Source organism: Phocoena sinus, chromosome 1 (genome assembly GCF_008692025.1).
Source record: "Phocoena sinus isolate mPhoSin1 chromosome 1, mPhoSin1.pri, whole genome shotgun sequence".
Taxonomy (NCBI): domain Eukaryota; kingdom Metazoa; phylum Chordata; class Mammalia; order Artiodactyla; family Phocoenidae; genus Phocoena; species Phocoena sinus.
In genome coordinates this window covers 136,666,147-136,679,867 of record NC_045763.1, presented here as the reverse complement: position 1 = coordinate 136,679,867, position 13,721 = coordinate 136,666,147, and the positions used below count along the sequence as shown (strand labels likewise).

The following is a 13,721-nucleotide window of genomic DNA, read 5'->3' as shown; positions in this document are numbered from 1 at the left end:
AGTAGGGAATATCTAACTATTCCTACGAACTTGAGGGTGTAACTTTTTTTCATTAAGTTTTGCTCTCAGATACAGATCTCACAGACACTCCAAGGTCAGAACTCTGATTTTCCTGTCATGATTCCTGATTTAGTACAATTCTGCTGGTTATTCTATTTGAAGGTGGTCGAATGGGCTTCAAGTTAAATTAAATCATGCAAATTAAGTCATGCAGTGTAATATCTCTCTCTACCTGCTTATCTGTCTATATGCTGGAGTCCCACTAATGCGCTTAAGGAGTTGGATTAAAGGCCAGGGTTTTCCTAGAAGATTATTCCTCGATAAATACTAACAATTTAATGTACTGTTGTAAAAAGAAGCCACTGATCTATAAGAATTCTATTCTTTTAAATATTTGCAAAATAACGTGGCCTTTGTTAAGCAAGGTTTTTCCTCTTAGGAGTAAGTTAGCTTATATTCCAATTTTTAGTTTATGGTGGGTAAGAGAGAAAAACAGTTAAGTATAGTTCTGCTGTTTGCTTATAGCAGTATTGCTTGCTATTTTTAAAGTACTTACATTTACTAATGTAAGTAAATGGCACTGTGCCTTTGCCCATGCTATGTCTATTTCCTGGTATGCCCTTTTCCACATCACTTGTAATATTTTATTGTCCTTATTCATTTACTATTCAGCCCTTAAAGAACAATGACTGTGTCTTTTGTACATTCACTCATTTACTTATTCAGTAAAGATTTAGCTACCTGCCAGATCTGGGGAATACAGAAGTGATAAAAACAGACAAAAATCCCTGTCTTCATGGAACTTATATACAAATGATGTAATAAATGAGTAAAATATATTGTAGTTTACCTGGCAATAAGTGCTGAAGAAGGGGGATAGAGAGTGATGGTGAGGATGGGGTTGTGATTTTTAACAGGTGGTCAAAGAAGTTTTGACTAATGTATCATGTGAGCAAAGACCTGAAGGAGGTGAGGGCAAATCATGTGTGTAGATATCTGAGGATAAAGTGTTCCAGAAAGAGGGACTAGCAAGTGAAAAGGCACTAAGATGGGAGTATTCTGGGTTATGCCTGGTTTGTAGAGAAGCCACATGAGGCCCATGTAACTGGAGTAGAGTGAGAGAGGGGAAAAATAGTCACATTCATCCTAGTATCGTAGGGCTTAGTACCGTGTCTGAAACATATTGGGAGTTAACATATTAATGAATATTTTGATGGCAATGTAAAAAAATGCCAATATGTCACAAAACGTGAATTGTACTAAATTCAATCCAGGTATTTTTAACAAAAATATTTTTTCTGCTTGCCTAGACTTTGGTTTTGCCATTGAGACAGATGTGACTTCTGTTAATTCAGATTTCAGGTCCCTTCAGGATGTTGTGTTGGAGTATTTCACAAAAACATCCACATCTTCTTTTTGCATTTCCTCTGTGAAAGTACTTATAAAGAACTGTAGCCTTCGGTGAATACAAACACTGGAAAATGCTGGCAAACAATGTTGGGTAGTACTCTAGTAACATAACATTCAGACCTCTTAGCAAAGGTAACAGCACTACTCAGCATCACTTAAAGAAGCTGCCAGTTTAAGGACTTATTTTGCTTCTAGAACTTATTTCTCAGAACATCACTCACAGAATCTGTATGATGTAGCCTATGCATATAATCTTATTAATATTTATTTCAATTTCATTTGCACTGTTATCAGCAGGCGCAACAAACACATGTGTAAAATGGCAACTCTGGAAGACTGGTTAGATCTTGATTAGATTTTCTCCTGCCTGCTCCTTTCCCTGGCTCACTTTGGACTCCAGGTGTTAACAATATCCTGCTATTACTTTTGACTTGTCAGTGGATCCCTTTGAATCAGTACCTTCTCTATGTTGATTGTCAAACTTGAATTCTGATTGTTTAAGCTTTTATTCTAATCCTAATATTTTCTCCTGTCTTCCTGATTTCTCAGCTGATTTTTTCTTGAGATTCAGAAAAAGATATACAGTTTCCTACAGTTCCCAAGAAATGCTTGAATGGAAACACTGACTGTAAAAGCTCTCTTCCCTCTAAGTCATCGGATCCTGATAGTTTGGGTGTTTTAATTGAATCGTCAAGAAATTAAACGTTCTCAGGCTTTAATGCTCTTCAGGCTCCTGTAACCAAGTTGGCTTTACTATAGCGAGGAAGAACACATAAATGGAGAACAATGGGCTGTCTCAGTAAGGTGTTAAGAAGTAACCTATTATAGGATTTGGGCTTTGGTTGGTGACTTGAGGGAGAAATCTAAGGAATTGGGGATTTGCTCTTATTGGATGCTGTCAGGCAGCTGGGGCAATTTATGATTGGGCATCTCAATCAGTCTTATCTATACAGAGGGAAGACTAGAGTGAGAATAAAGCTATAATTTGCAAATAAGTAATAGTCACACATGGTGGCCAAGAGAAAGGGTATCTTGTGGTACTTTGTGGTTGGCAGAGTGATCTTGTTTTTGTCTATGCTTAGGCAAGCTTCTGAAGTGCTTTACTTTGTCTCATTTTATCATGGTCTCAGAGTGACCTTGTCTGAGGTTGGTATTTCATGAGATTATGTCTAATAGGAGAATAATACGGTTTAGCTGTGAGTACTAGACCAGCTTCTGAATACCAGGAGCTCTTTCTTTCTTTTTGTTCTTAAATTTTTCATTCAGATATAATTTATATACAGAAAAGTACAAAATTTTTAAGTGAATTTTCATAAAGTGAACACACTTGTGCAAGCAGAATTCAGCTCAAGAAAGAGAACATCGCCAACACCCAGAAGCCCCCTTTATGCACCCTTCAGATTACTAACCCCAAGACTACTCACTATCCTGACTTCTAACATCATAGGTTCATTTTGCCTGACTTTGAGCTGTATATGAATGGAAACGTACAGAATTAGCTCTTTGTTGTCAGGTTTCCTGGGCTCTACATTATGTTTATGAGATTCATTCATATGTTGTGTCTGATTGTAAATTAGTTCATTCTTGCTGCTGAATAGTATTCTGTTGTGTAAACACACTACAGTTTATTGTTGTTACTGTTGATGGCTATTTGTGCAGAACAAAAAGGAAAACTGTCAGTCATCTTTAAATAGGGCTGTAGAGATACTAAAGAAAATATTAGCAAACTGAACCTAGAAATAATTAAAAAACAAACAAACAAACAAAAAAGCAGGACCAAGACCAGAGTGGGTTTATTACAGGAATAGAAGTGTAATTCAACATTAGGAAATCTATTAACATAACACATTAAAATTTATATTAATTTATTAGTGTTTGTTAATATAATTCATTAAGTTCCTGTTAATTATTAATATCGTTCAGATAATTCATTGAAATAGAAACTTTATTAATATTTCCTTTAAAAGATTAAAGTAGAAGAAACATAATCTCCAGGGCTGCCGAAAAAACTGTTGATAATACTTAATTCCCATTTCTAATAAAAATTCCACAGAGATATATAAATGTCCATGTACCTTCCCTTCAGTCTACTTTTCAGATACATCATCTATCATTACACCATATGCAGGCTAATTTCTGACTAAAACAACTTACAACTTTGATTTTTCCAGTTTCCAGTTTGGGGAGATCAGGAATAGTGCTGCTGTGAATGTTCTTATACGTGTCTTTGGATGAATGCATATATTACATGCTTGCTGGGTAGAAGTAGAATTGGTCATGTTTACCTTTAGTAAATAGTACCAAACATTTTCCCAAAGTGGTTGTATCAATTTACACTCCCACCAGCCATGAGATTTGTGCTTGCTCTATTCCCATGTTATTTATACTGTTGCAGAATACAGAAAAAGGTGAAAACTTCTAAATATATTCTACAGGTCTACCATTACCCTGACACAAAATTGAGAAAGGACAGAACAAAAAGGAAAACTGTCAGTCATCTTTAAATAGGGCTGTAGAGATACTAAAGAAAATATTAGCAAACTGAACCTAGAAATAATTAAAAAACAAACAAACAAACAAAAAAGCAGGACCAAGACCAGAGTGGGTTTATTACAGGAATAGAAGTGTAATTCAACATTAGGAAATCTATTAACATAACACATTAAAATTTATATTAATTTATTAGTGTTTGTTAATATAATTCATTAAGTTCCTGTTAATTATTAATATCGTTCAGATAATTCATTGAAATAGAAACTTTATTAATATTTCCTTTAAAAGATTAAAGTAGAAGAAACATAATCTCCAGGGCTGCCGAAAAAACTGTTGATAATACTTAATTCCCATTTCTAATAAAAATTCCACAGAGATATATAAATGTCCATGTACCTTCCCTTCAGTCTACTTTTCAGATACATCATCTATCATTACACCATATGCAGGCTAATTTCTGACTAAAACAACTTACAACTTTGATTTTTCCCTTGTTTCTCTACTTATTAACTGTGCAGCCTTGGGCAAGTTACCTAACCACTCTGGGCTAATTTCCTGTCTAAACTGGGAAATAACTGTACCTACCTTAAGCAGTAAGAATTAACTCCCTTAAACAGTAAGGGAATCAATAAGTTACTATTATCACTTTTTAATTACAAGACTTTGTTCATCAGCCATCCCTTGACTGGACCATGAGTGCCCTGAGAGCAGGGACTAACAGTGGTACATTTGGGATACTCAAGGAATGTTTGTTGAATCCTGATCCAAGGTTTCTCATCTTCCTGCTTTTTTTCTTTGTTCTTTCACCCTGTTTACCCCTTCTCCCCTGTCCACCTATCTAAAGCCTAACCCCGAACAGTGAATAACCATTCTTTAGAACACTTTCTTTGTACCATTCTGATGGTGCTTATTACAGTGTTTTGAGAACTAAATGAATATAATGTTGTTGTTGTTTTTAACAACACTTAGGACATAATAACCACTCAGTAAAACTTAACTATTGATGGAAGAAATTTTCACATATTGAGGTATGGGCAAGTCACTCTAGTTTATACGTTGATTTAGCTTGAACTTTATGCTATCTAGAACAGCCTGCCTTGTAGCCCATCAACACGCATTGTATATCTGCTCTAACCAATAAAGAAAAGTGTGCACTGTCCAGAAGTAAAGAATGTCCCTTCTGAAGACAGAGATAAAAGTCTCCCTTTCTGGGACATCCATGCTAGTACTCCTTTGACGATAAGGCTCCTTTCCTAGGTGCCAAAGCCATACTAACTTGCTGTGTACAAGCTAATCTGTTTCTTTGTTTGTTTTTAACTTTGAAGGAATGTATTCTTATCAGGTTTGATGTTCTTTCTTCTGAAAGAACATAAAATTGTGCTGAAAACCATGCTTCTTCAGAGCAGTTCCTCAGAGCTACCGAGAGGCTAACTCCTGGACTATAGTCCTCAGTTTGGCTCAAATAAAACTCTCCTCTATTCTTTTTAAATTTATTTATCTTTGGCTGCATTGGGTCTTTGTTTTGGTGTGCAGGCTTCTCATTGCGGTGGCTTCTTTTGTTGCGGAGCATGGGCTCTAGGCGCGTCGGCTTCAGTAGTTGTGGCGCAAGGGCTTAGTTGCTCCGTGGTATGTGGGATCTTCCCGGAACAGGGCTCGAACCCGTGTCCCTGCATTGTTAGGCAGATTCTTAAGCACTGTGCCACCAGGGATGTCCTCTCCTCTACTCCTATTACAGGTTATTGACTATTTTCTTTGACACTATCACAATCACGTTATAGTTGCTGCAGTTTTCTGAGTTCGTCCAGGGCAGAACTATGTAGTACATTTTTGTTTTCACTTTTCAGGGTCTGCCAAAGCACAGTGGCAAAGGCTGAGCTGGGAAGAAGCACCGCGCTAAGGGCCCTGGGGTGTGGGTGGGGTCCCATAAAGTTCAGCGAGATGGGGGTCACGGACGCATGCAAAGCAAGACACGGAGAGACTGGACCAATCACACAATTTGGGCTCTGAAGGCCCCATCTCCCAAATTTCCATTCACTATTCAAGTTAGAACCAAACTCTCCAGCAACGGATGCAGGTATCCGAGGCCCATTTGGGGCGCTCGGGACACCTAACCTTGGAAGGCGGGCGCAGGCGGAACCTTCGTCCTCAGCTCCAAGTTTCCCACAACTCCGCTTCTATCGCTACACTACCAAATAGACGGCCTCCTTCCCCCACCCCCGATGGCCTAGTATTTTCAACGAAACGATTAACAGACACCTCAACAACTGACGACGTTTCTCCAAGCAGCGTTCCCCCAGCGCGGTCGCATGAATCCCGCAACACAGCTGCGGTGCCCAAAGAACGGCCACCCACGCTTCCCCCGCCCAGTGAGAAAGAGGCCGCCGGCCGCAGCTCCGGGCGCGTGCTCTGCCGCTGACACCGCCCCACGCTCACGTCGCCCCGCGCTCACGCCGCCCCGCGCCCACGCCGCCCCGCGCCCACGCCGCCCCGCGCCCACGCCGCCCCGCCTCCTTTTCTCCCGGACTTCCTGCTGTGCTGCTCGCGGACCCCCGCCGCGCCGCTGGAGAGACCTGAGCTATTCGGAGCGCGCTGTTAGCCCGGGGTTACCGGAAGAGGCCGGGCAGCGGGGGAGAGCTGCAGAGGGTGGTGGAGCCAGCCACGTACGCCCGGGGAGGGCAGGGGGCGAGAGGGAGGCAGAGCTAAGCGAGGAGCGCGAGAAAGTGAGCTTGGGTCCGACTTGAGCTCTGGTTCAAGACCGAGACTGGTGGGCCAGGACCCCAAGCCGGCGTCACACCCCGTCTGTAGAAGACAGGCGGTCACATGGCTTCGCCATTCCTGCCTGCGGGAGCCACTACGGGCGACAGCGGCGGAGAGCTGAGCTCGGGGGACGAGTCCGTGGATATGGAATCTCTCCAGAGCCCGGAGACCGAGGCGTCCAGGAGGCTGACAGAGCTGTTTGAGAAGGCTGCCGCGCACTTCCGAGGCCTGGTTCAAGGGGCCAGCAGGGAGCAGCTCTTGTACCTGTATGCCCGGTACAAGCAGGTAAAGTCGCAGGGATGGGGTGGATGCGGGAGAGCGACCACAGGCCTTCTCTTTCCTCCGAAAAACAGATAGTAAACGTGCTTGATTAATGGCTAGGTGTAATGAAGTTTGTATGTGTGTGTGTGTTGTTTTTTAATCATCTCCTAAGGATTAGCATCATTCTGGACATGGAAAGGACCTGTCTGCTATCCGAGGAGTGATGTTTAGCTGACCCTGAATGACAGTTTTTATGTGTCTTCTTTGACTTGCTTAGTGGCCTTGAACTTACGCTTTCACCAGCTTCAGAACATTTACAAAACAAGATTTATCGTTCACTCTTGCCAGAGGGTCGTTTGGAAGTAAACGTAGTAATGTTAAAAAAACATTTCTGAGAATAATATGATTGTAATAAAGAGGATGATGCAATGCAAAGTAAAGTATTACTACTTTTATTATTGTGATTTTTTCTAAACCCTAAATATCTTAGACTTATGTTTTGGCTGAATATGCTTGTGTTAGATACAGTTATGAAAATTTTAGAGCTGGAAAACACCAGATGAAATAATGCCCTTCTCTTAGGAATAAGGAAACCCGGAGAGAGGAGATAACTTGCCTAGGGTCATAGAGAACTAGAACGAGATTGTAGCTCCTGACTCTAAGGCTTCAAAGATTACCTGGAAGTATGGAAATAATAATGTCATATGAGACATCTTTAATTTATCCTCAAAGAGTAATTGGGTTAGAAAAATAATTGCTTTATCATAATCGACAAATACTTGTTCAGCATCTTTTATGGCAAAACACTTGGGTGTTATGCCTGTGGAGGATGCAGAGAAGCAAAAGCATCATGACACTTGCCATAAAGAGACTTACAAAGTTACTTGAGGTGTTTAGATTTAAACATGTGAAAAATCGCTCACGAGAGTTAAATAACAGTTCAGAAAAACTCCAGCTCTTTGGAACACTGGAAGGAATGAAGTTCTGGATAACAGCCCATTTTATGCCTCTTGGTATCTGTTTCCCCCTGTATTCTTTAAAAAAAAAAAAGTTGTGGGGTCCCTCTATATTCTTAAACTGAATATACTAAGTAGAGATGAACCTTCTTTTGAAGATTCATGAATATCTGTTAAAGTGACCTGAGAGATATAGCTGGTAGGAACAAATGGTATAAATTATAGTGTTGAATGAAAATATGCCTGAATTGGCCTCAGAATTTGTTTTCATGCAGAAGTCCTGGATATCTGTTTTCTCTTTGGTCATTTATCCTGTCCTAATAACATTAAAATGAGACTTTCAGTTATTTAACAAGAATTTATTGAGCATTGCGCTTGGACCAGTAACATGGCTGACTGATGATTCTCTGGGCAGTATAAGACTAATTTTCTCCAAATTTCCTAAAAACATTGTTTTTCTTTCTATGACATATATTTATTGATATTAGCCTCATCATTATTAAATATCTGATATTGGAGTCATCAGTGAACTATAGTCACCTGTCAGCTGGCAACCATCTGTCTCGAATATACTTCATCCAGATAGTATGGAAGGCGTGTGTTCCTCACCCTCTTGACATTAGTGTGGTTAGAGATATTCTGTTTCTGGAAATAAAATTTCTCGTTATTGGAGAATAATTATTAGAGAATTAGAGAATAAGATTATGCTTACTTAGATATGTTAGGGCACACAGTGTTTATCAATCTCTTCTAAATATTTTGTTTTTATCGGAATTCTGTGGCAGTATTAAAAATAGCATCTTTGATAGAATAACAAAGTTGAAAGTCCAATATAATTCCTGTATGGTGGATCAGAATTTCTCATAAAATAATTACATTTCTCATAAAATCAACCTTTATCATAAAATAATTACATTTTCTATTCTAAATAGCACTCTTATTTTGTCAGCAGGAAGAGGCTGAAAATAAGGTGAGATGTGAACCTTACTTTCTCAGGCAGAGCCCTAACATGACATAATAGCTCTTTTAGTCTTGGATAAGCCTATGACTGCACAATTATCTTTTAGTGAAGTTTCAGAAAGATCACACCAATTAACAGGGTTTTTTGGGTCCTCCATGCATTAGCCTGCACTCTCCCAGCAAAAGATAACTAATTGACACCTGTGAAACTAGAGGACAATGAAAATTTGAAGCTCCTGTTGAGGAACCTTCAGCACTAGCACAGGTGGGGATACTCAGCATGTCCTCCTACTTTAACCTGGGTACACTTGATTCACTGGCTTTTACCATTGGCAAACTTTGTTGAAATATTCTGTTTCAGGGGCGCTGATATATCATACATATATCAGAGAGAACAGAGTTTAGATGATGCTCTGTTAAAGTGCTGCATTTTATAACTGGTTCATAGCTTAGGATTCATCATCCCTGATTTGGAAACTGTTACTTACGATGTCCTAAAATCCTGCAGTTTTATTTTCCCAGTCTTTGTGGATCCAGAACTATTCTTTGAATTTGGGAATACAAAAGCTTCTGTATCCGTGAGGATACTGGGTCAGCTGCTGAACTTTTATTTTCATCTCACATAATGGTCTGGAGGTAGGTGATCTAGGGCTGATAGGGTGCTTCTGTTTCATGTGATCATCCAGGGGCTTAGTCTGTCTTGTAGTTCAGCCATCCCTCAAGGCAGCAGTTCTCAAACTATGGTCCCCTGATAATCCCTCAGACTTTCACAGAATATAAAGTCAAAACTATTTTCATAATAATACCAAGACACTACAGGCATACCTCAGAGATATCAAGGGTTCAGTTGTAGACCACTGCAATAAAGCAAATAGCACAATAAAGTGAGTCACGCGAATGTTTTGGTTTCCCAATGCATGTAAAAGTTATGTTTATACTATACTGTAGTCCATTAAGTGTGCAAAAGTGTTATGTCTAAAAAATGTATATACCTCAATTAAAAAATACTTTATTGCTAAAAAATGCTAACCATCATCTGAGCCTTCAGTGACTCATAATCTTTTCGCTAGTGGAGGGTTTGAAATACTGGGAGAATTAGCAAAATGTAACCCAGGGACATGAAATGAGCAAATGCTATTGGAAAAATGGTGCCGATAGACTTGCTTGATACAGGGTGTCCACAAACCTTTAATTTGTGAAAAATGCAGTGTCTGCAAAGCACAATGAAGCAAAGTGCAGTAAAACGAGATATGCTTGTATTTGCCTTTTTTCTGTGCTGTCATGGCAGATAAAATTGCTGATGTGTTAGCATGAATCAAGGCAGTGGCAGCAGACTGTACTAGTAGTTATTTTTTTTTAACCACTATGTACTCTGAGTTTAAAAAAAAAGGCCAGTTTCACTTTAAAATGTCTTTGATGAAGCAGTGAAAATTATTGATTTTTATTCAGTATTAACTCTTGAGTACACATCTTTTTACTATTGTGTGTGATGAAATGGGGGTACACACAAAATACTTCTACATACTGAATTATGTTGGTTGTTTTGAGGAAAAACACCTGTGTAATTTTTGGTTGCAAGTTGAGCTACCCACATGAAACATGATTTTTACTTAGCAGAGCAACTCACTGATAAACTGTGCTTTTTCAGATTTGAGCATTTGGCATACAGTTCCTTGAAAATGAGTGAAGTCAGCCTGTCACTTCAAGGAAAACAACTGACAGTATTTGTTGCCAGTGACAACATTTGAGCCTTCAAGTGAAAATTAAGTTTGGAAAATCTGTATCTGCCACCCGATCTTGACGGCTTCCTAATACTGAAAAACGTTTTTGATAAGATTAGTGGAGGTTTTAATGATTGTGAACTTCCAGTATTGTATGTATAATTAATTGTGTCATTTGGAAGATCTGTGGAACTCAGTGAACTGTTTTTTCAAATATTTCAGGGAGTGAGGTTACAAATTATGTGTGGATAAAAGATACATTGAAAGTGCAGGTCAGACCAATGGATTTTAATGTAACAGTGTGAAAAATTTGTTGGTATCACTTCAGATTCCACATTGCAATTAACCTTAAAGAAACTGCCACTTGTTTAGTTTTGGTGTGATATCAAAGACGAGTATCCACAATTATCTGAAAATGCTACTAAAATACTTTTCTTTTCGAACAACATATCTCTGTGAAGTTGAATTTTCTTCATTTACTTCAACCAAAACAGCATATACTGCAATAGATTGAATGCAGAAGTAGAATACACCTGCCTTCTATTAAGGCAGACAGTAAAGAGATTTGCAAATTGTAAAACACTGTCACTTTTCTCACTAAATTTTTTTTGCTTTAAAGTATATATTTTTCATAAATTTTTGTTATTTATGTTAACGTGTAATGAGTTTATTATTTTTAAATGAATTAATACATATTTTAAAATTTCATTTCTAATCTGGTAAATATTGATAGATATAACCCACATAAACAAAAGCTCTTTGGGAGGATCAGTTTCTAAGAGGGTAAAGGGATTATGAGACCAAAAGGTTTGTGAACTGCTGCCCTAAGATTCTCTTCCCATGGCCAGAGATAGCTCACCATACGCATGTTCTAGCCAGGGCAGAGGGAAAGGGAAGAACAAGCCCTCCTTTCTTCCCCCCCCCCCCGGTATGCAGGCCTCTCACTGTTGTGGCCTCTCCCGTTGCGGAGCATAGGCTCTGGACGGGCAGGCTCAGTGGCCATGGCTCACGGGCCCAGCCGCTCCACGGCATGTGGGATCTTCCTGGACCGGGACACGAGCCCGTGTCCCCTGCATCAGCAGGCAGACTCTCAACCACTGCGCCACCAGGGAAGCCCCAAGCCCCCCTTTCTTTTTAAGGAACATATTTATATCACTTTCACATACATCCAGCCCCCCGAACCTGGACAGAAGTTGCATGGCCACATGTAATGTTCAGCTCAATGACCATGTGTCCGGCTGAGACTTCTATTACCATAAGAGAGAGGAAGGATAGATACTGGTATTTGTTTCTGCCACTGGCTGTTGTCTGAATAAAAAAACCACAAATAGTAATAACTGCTATTTTTATGATGCCTAGTAGTTTATCTCATTTCATATTTCTAACACAGTAGTTCAAGTGATTTTAGAGATGCCAGAACTGAAGCCTAGATTCTATGTGGCATATAAAAGAGTGTTGTATAGTAGAGTAATATTGGACTTTGGTGTCTAACAGTCCTGGAGTCAAGTCTTGACTCCTAATTCAAGATTCACTCATGTGTGAGCTCCTCTGTACTCATTTATAGAATGAATTTGTAATGGCAAGCCTAACAGGATTGTTGTGTGCCTCATTTGACATACATATGTGAAACTTTTGGTTTATGGTGATTGTTCAAGAAAAGCAGCTCCTGCTCTTTCATCATTTCTTCCCCCGTCCCATCATGACCGGGCTGCCCCTGTGTAAATGTACATTTTAATAACAGCCAGAGGGCCATGTGATTAATGGCTAAGCAAATGATAGAGATGATGGTTGTTAGGAACTCAGAGATGGATGAGATCATTGTAGATGGAAAGGGTTCTTAGAATTTGAACCTTGAGTGGGACTGCAAGGAGATTTAGCATTTTGAAAAGCTGAGAGAAGAGAAGTCTTTTTAGGTGAGGGAAATAACATGAGCAAAATAGAATAAAAATTCTAAATGCAGTGAGTAGATCAGTCTGGTTAGTGAGTAGACCATCAGTTTGATTTTAGCAAAATGCAAGTGTGTAAGAGTAGAAGGAGGTAGTGGGAAAGTCTTTGAGAAGTAGATGGGGTCCAGATTGTGGTATTTAGCTTTAGGGAAAATAGGTATTTTGTTGAACACATGCCTAATGTATTCATTTTATATGCAACAAACATTTTTTTACTGCCTTAAGTTAGACACTATGTTATGTGCAATGAGCGACTTAAGAATGGTTTCTTAGAGGCTATATTCTAATAGTAAGATGAGACTACACAAACCTTGCTAACACAAGGTAAAAGTGAAAAGTGCCATCAGAGAGGGAGATTACTGCTGGCAGTGGGAATCGAGCTGTGTAGTGAATTCTACAGTTGTGTGAATTTCACTTATGCTTATTCACAATGAAAATAATTACTGTGTAGTTTAACTACAAGTGTTTGAGGATTAAAAATAAGTATTGAGCACAAACAAGAGAAGATTATTGTGGAATAAATAGAATTTATATTATTGAGAAACCTTGAAATTTTTTTTGTGTGGCTTTTAACATCTAAATTTATGTTGACTAGTTTCATAATAGGGCACGTTAAAAATAGTGTGCTTTATCCTGGAATTTGAGAGAGATAAAATGCTGATAGTGTTATGAGAATCAACACAGACAGTATGATGAATTCTGATAAACTGTACTTTAAAGCTTGTTTATTGCATGTTTAAAAATTCTTCTGCATTACAAATGGTAATAAGGATTGCATAATCTATATTTATAATTTGTTTTATATATATAATTTGTCTACTAATTTAGGAATGCACTGTCACCCTTTTTTTTTTAATGTATTACACTGTTAGATAACAGTTTTTTATGCAGTAAGCCAAAGCACCCTGTATTTAAAGTTTGTTTTTTGGTTTGCTTTTGCAAAGCATGTTAAATTTTGTTATTTTATATGATGCAGATATTTTCTAACCTATAGTTATGAAGTATACATAATAGATTTAAAAATTAGAAGTTTCTCTGACATTTCTTTGAAAAATAAGTTCTTGATTTTACCCCCCTCCCACTTGATTTAGGTCAAAGTTGGAAATTGCAATACTCCTAAACCAAGCTTCTTTGACTTCGAAGGAAAGCAAAAATGGTAAGAAATTCTTGGGATCTATTGTGGTTGTTGTAAATGGCTTAGGTGTTTAGGAATTAGA

General features: G+C 38.7%; 1 protein-coding gene across 2 annotated transcripts in view; it reads left to right on the top strand.

Annotated features, from left to right (window-relative positions):
* Positions 1-6,413: 6,413 nt before the first annotated feature.
* ACBD6 (acyl-CoA binding domain containing 6) overlaps positions 6,414-13,721 on the top strand; it is a 234,328-nt gene continuing 227,020 nt past the window's right edge. The window contains exons 1-2 of one of the 2 annotated variants that reach the window (XM_032652400.1): positions 6,414-6,945; positions 13,596-13,660. In XM_032652400.1, the coding sequence (XP_032508291.1) occupies positions 6,724-6,945; positions 13,596-13,660 (287 nt within the window). In that variant the 5' untranslated portion in view covers positions 6,414-6,723. The remainder of the gene's footprint in view (positions 6,946-13,595; positions 13,661-13,721) is intronic. The other variant, XM_032652408.1, reaches the window with a different exon arrangement.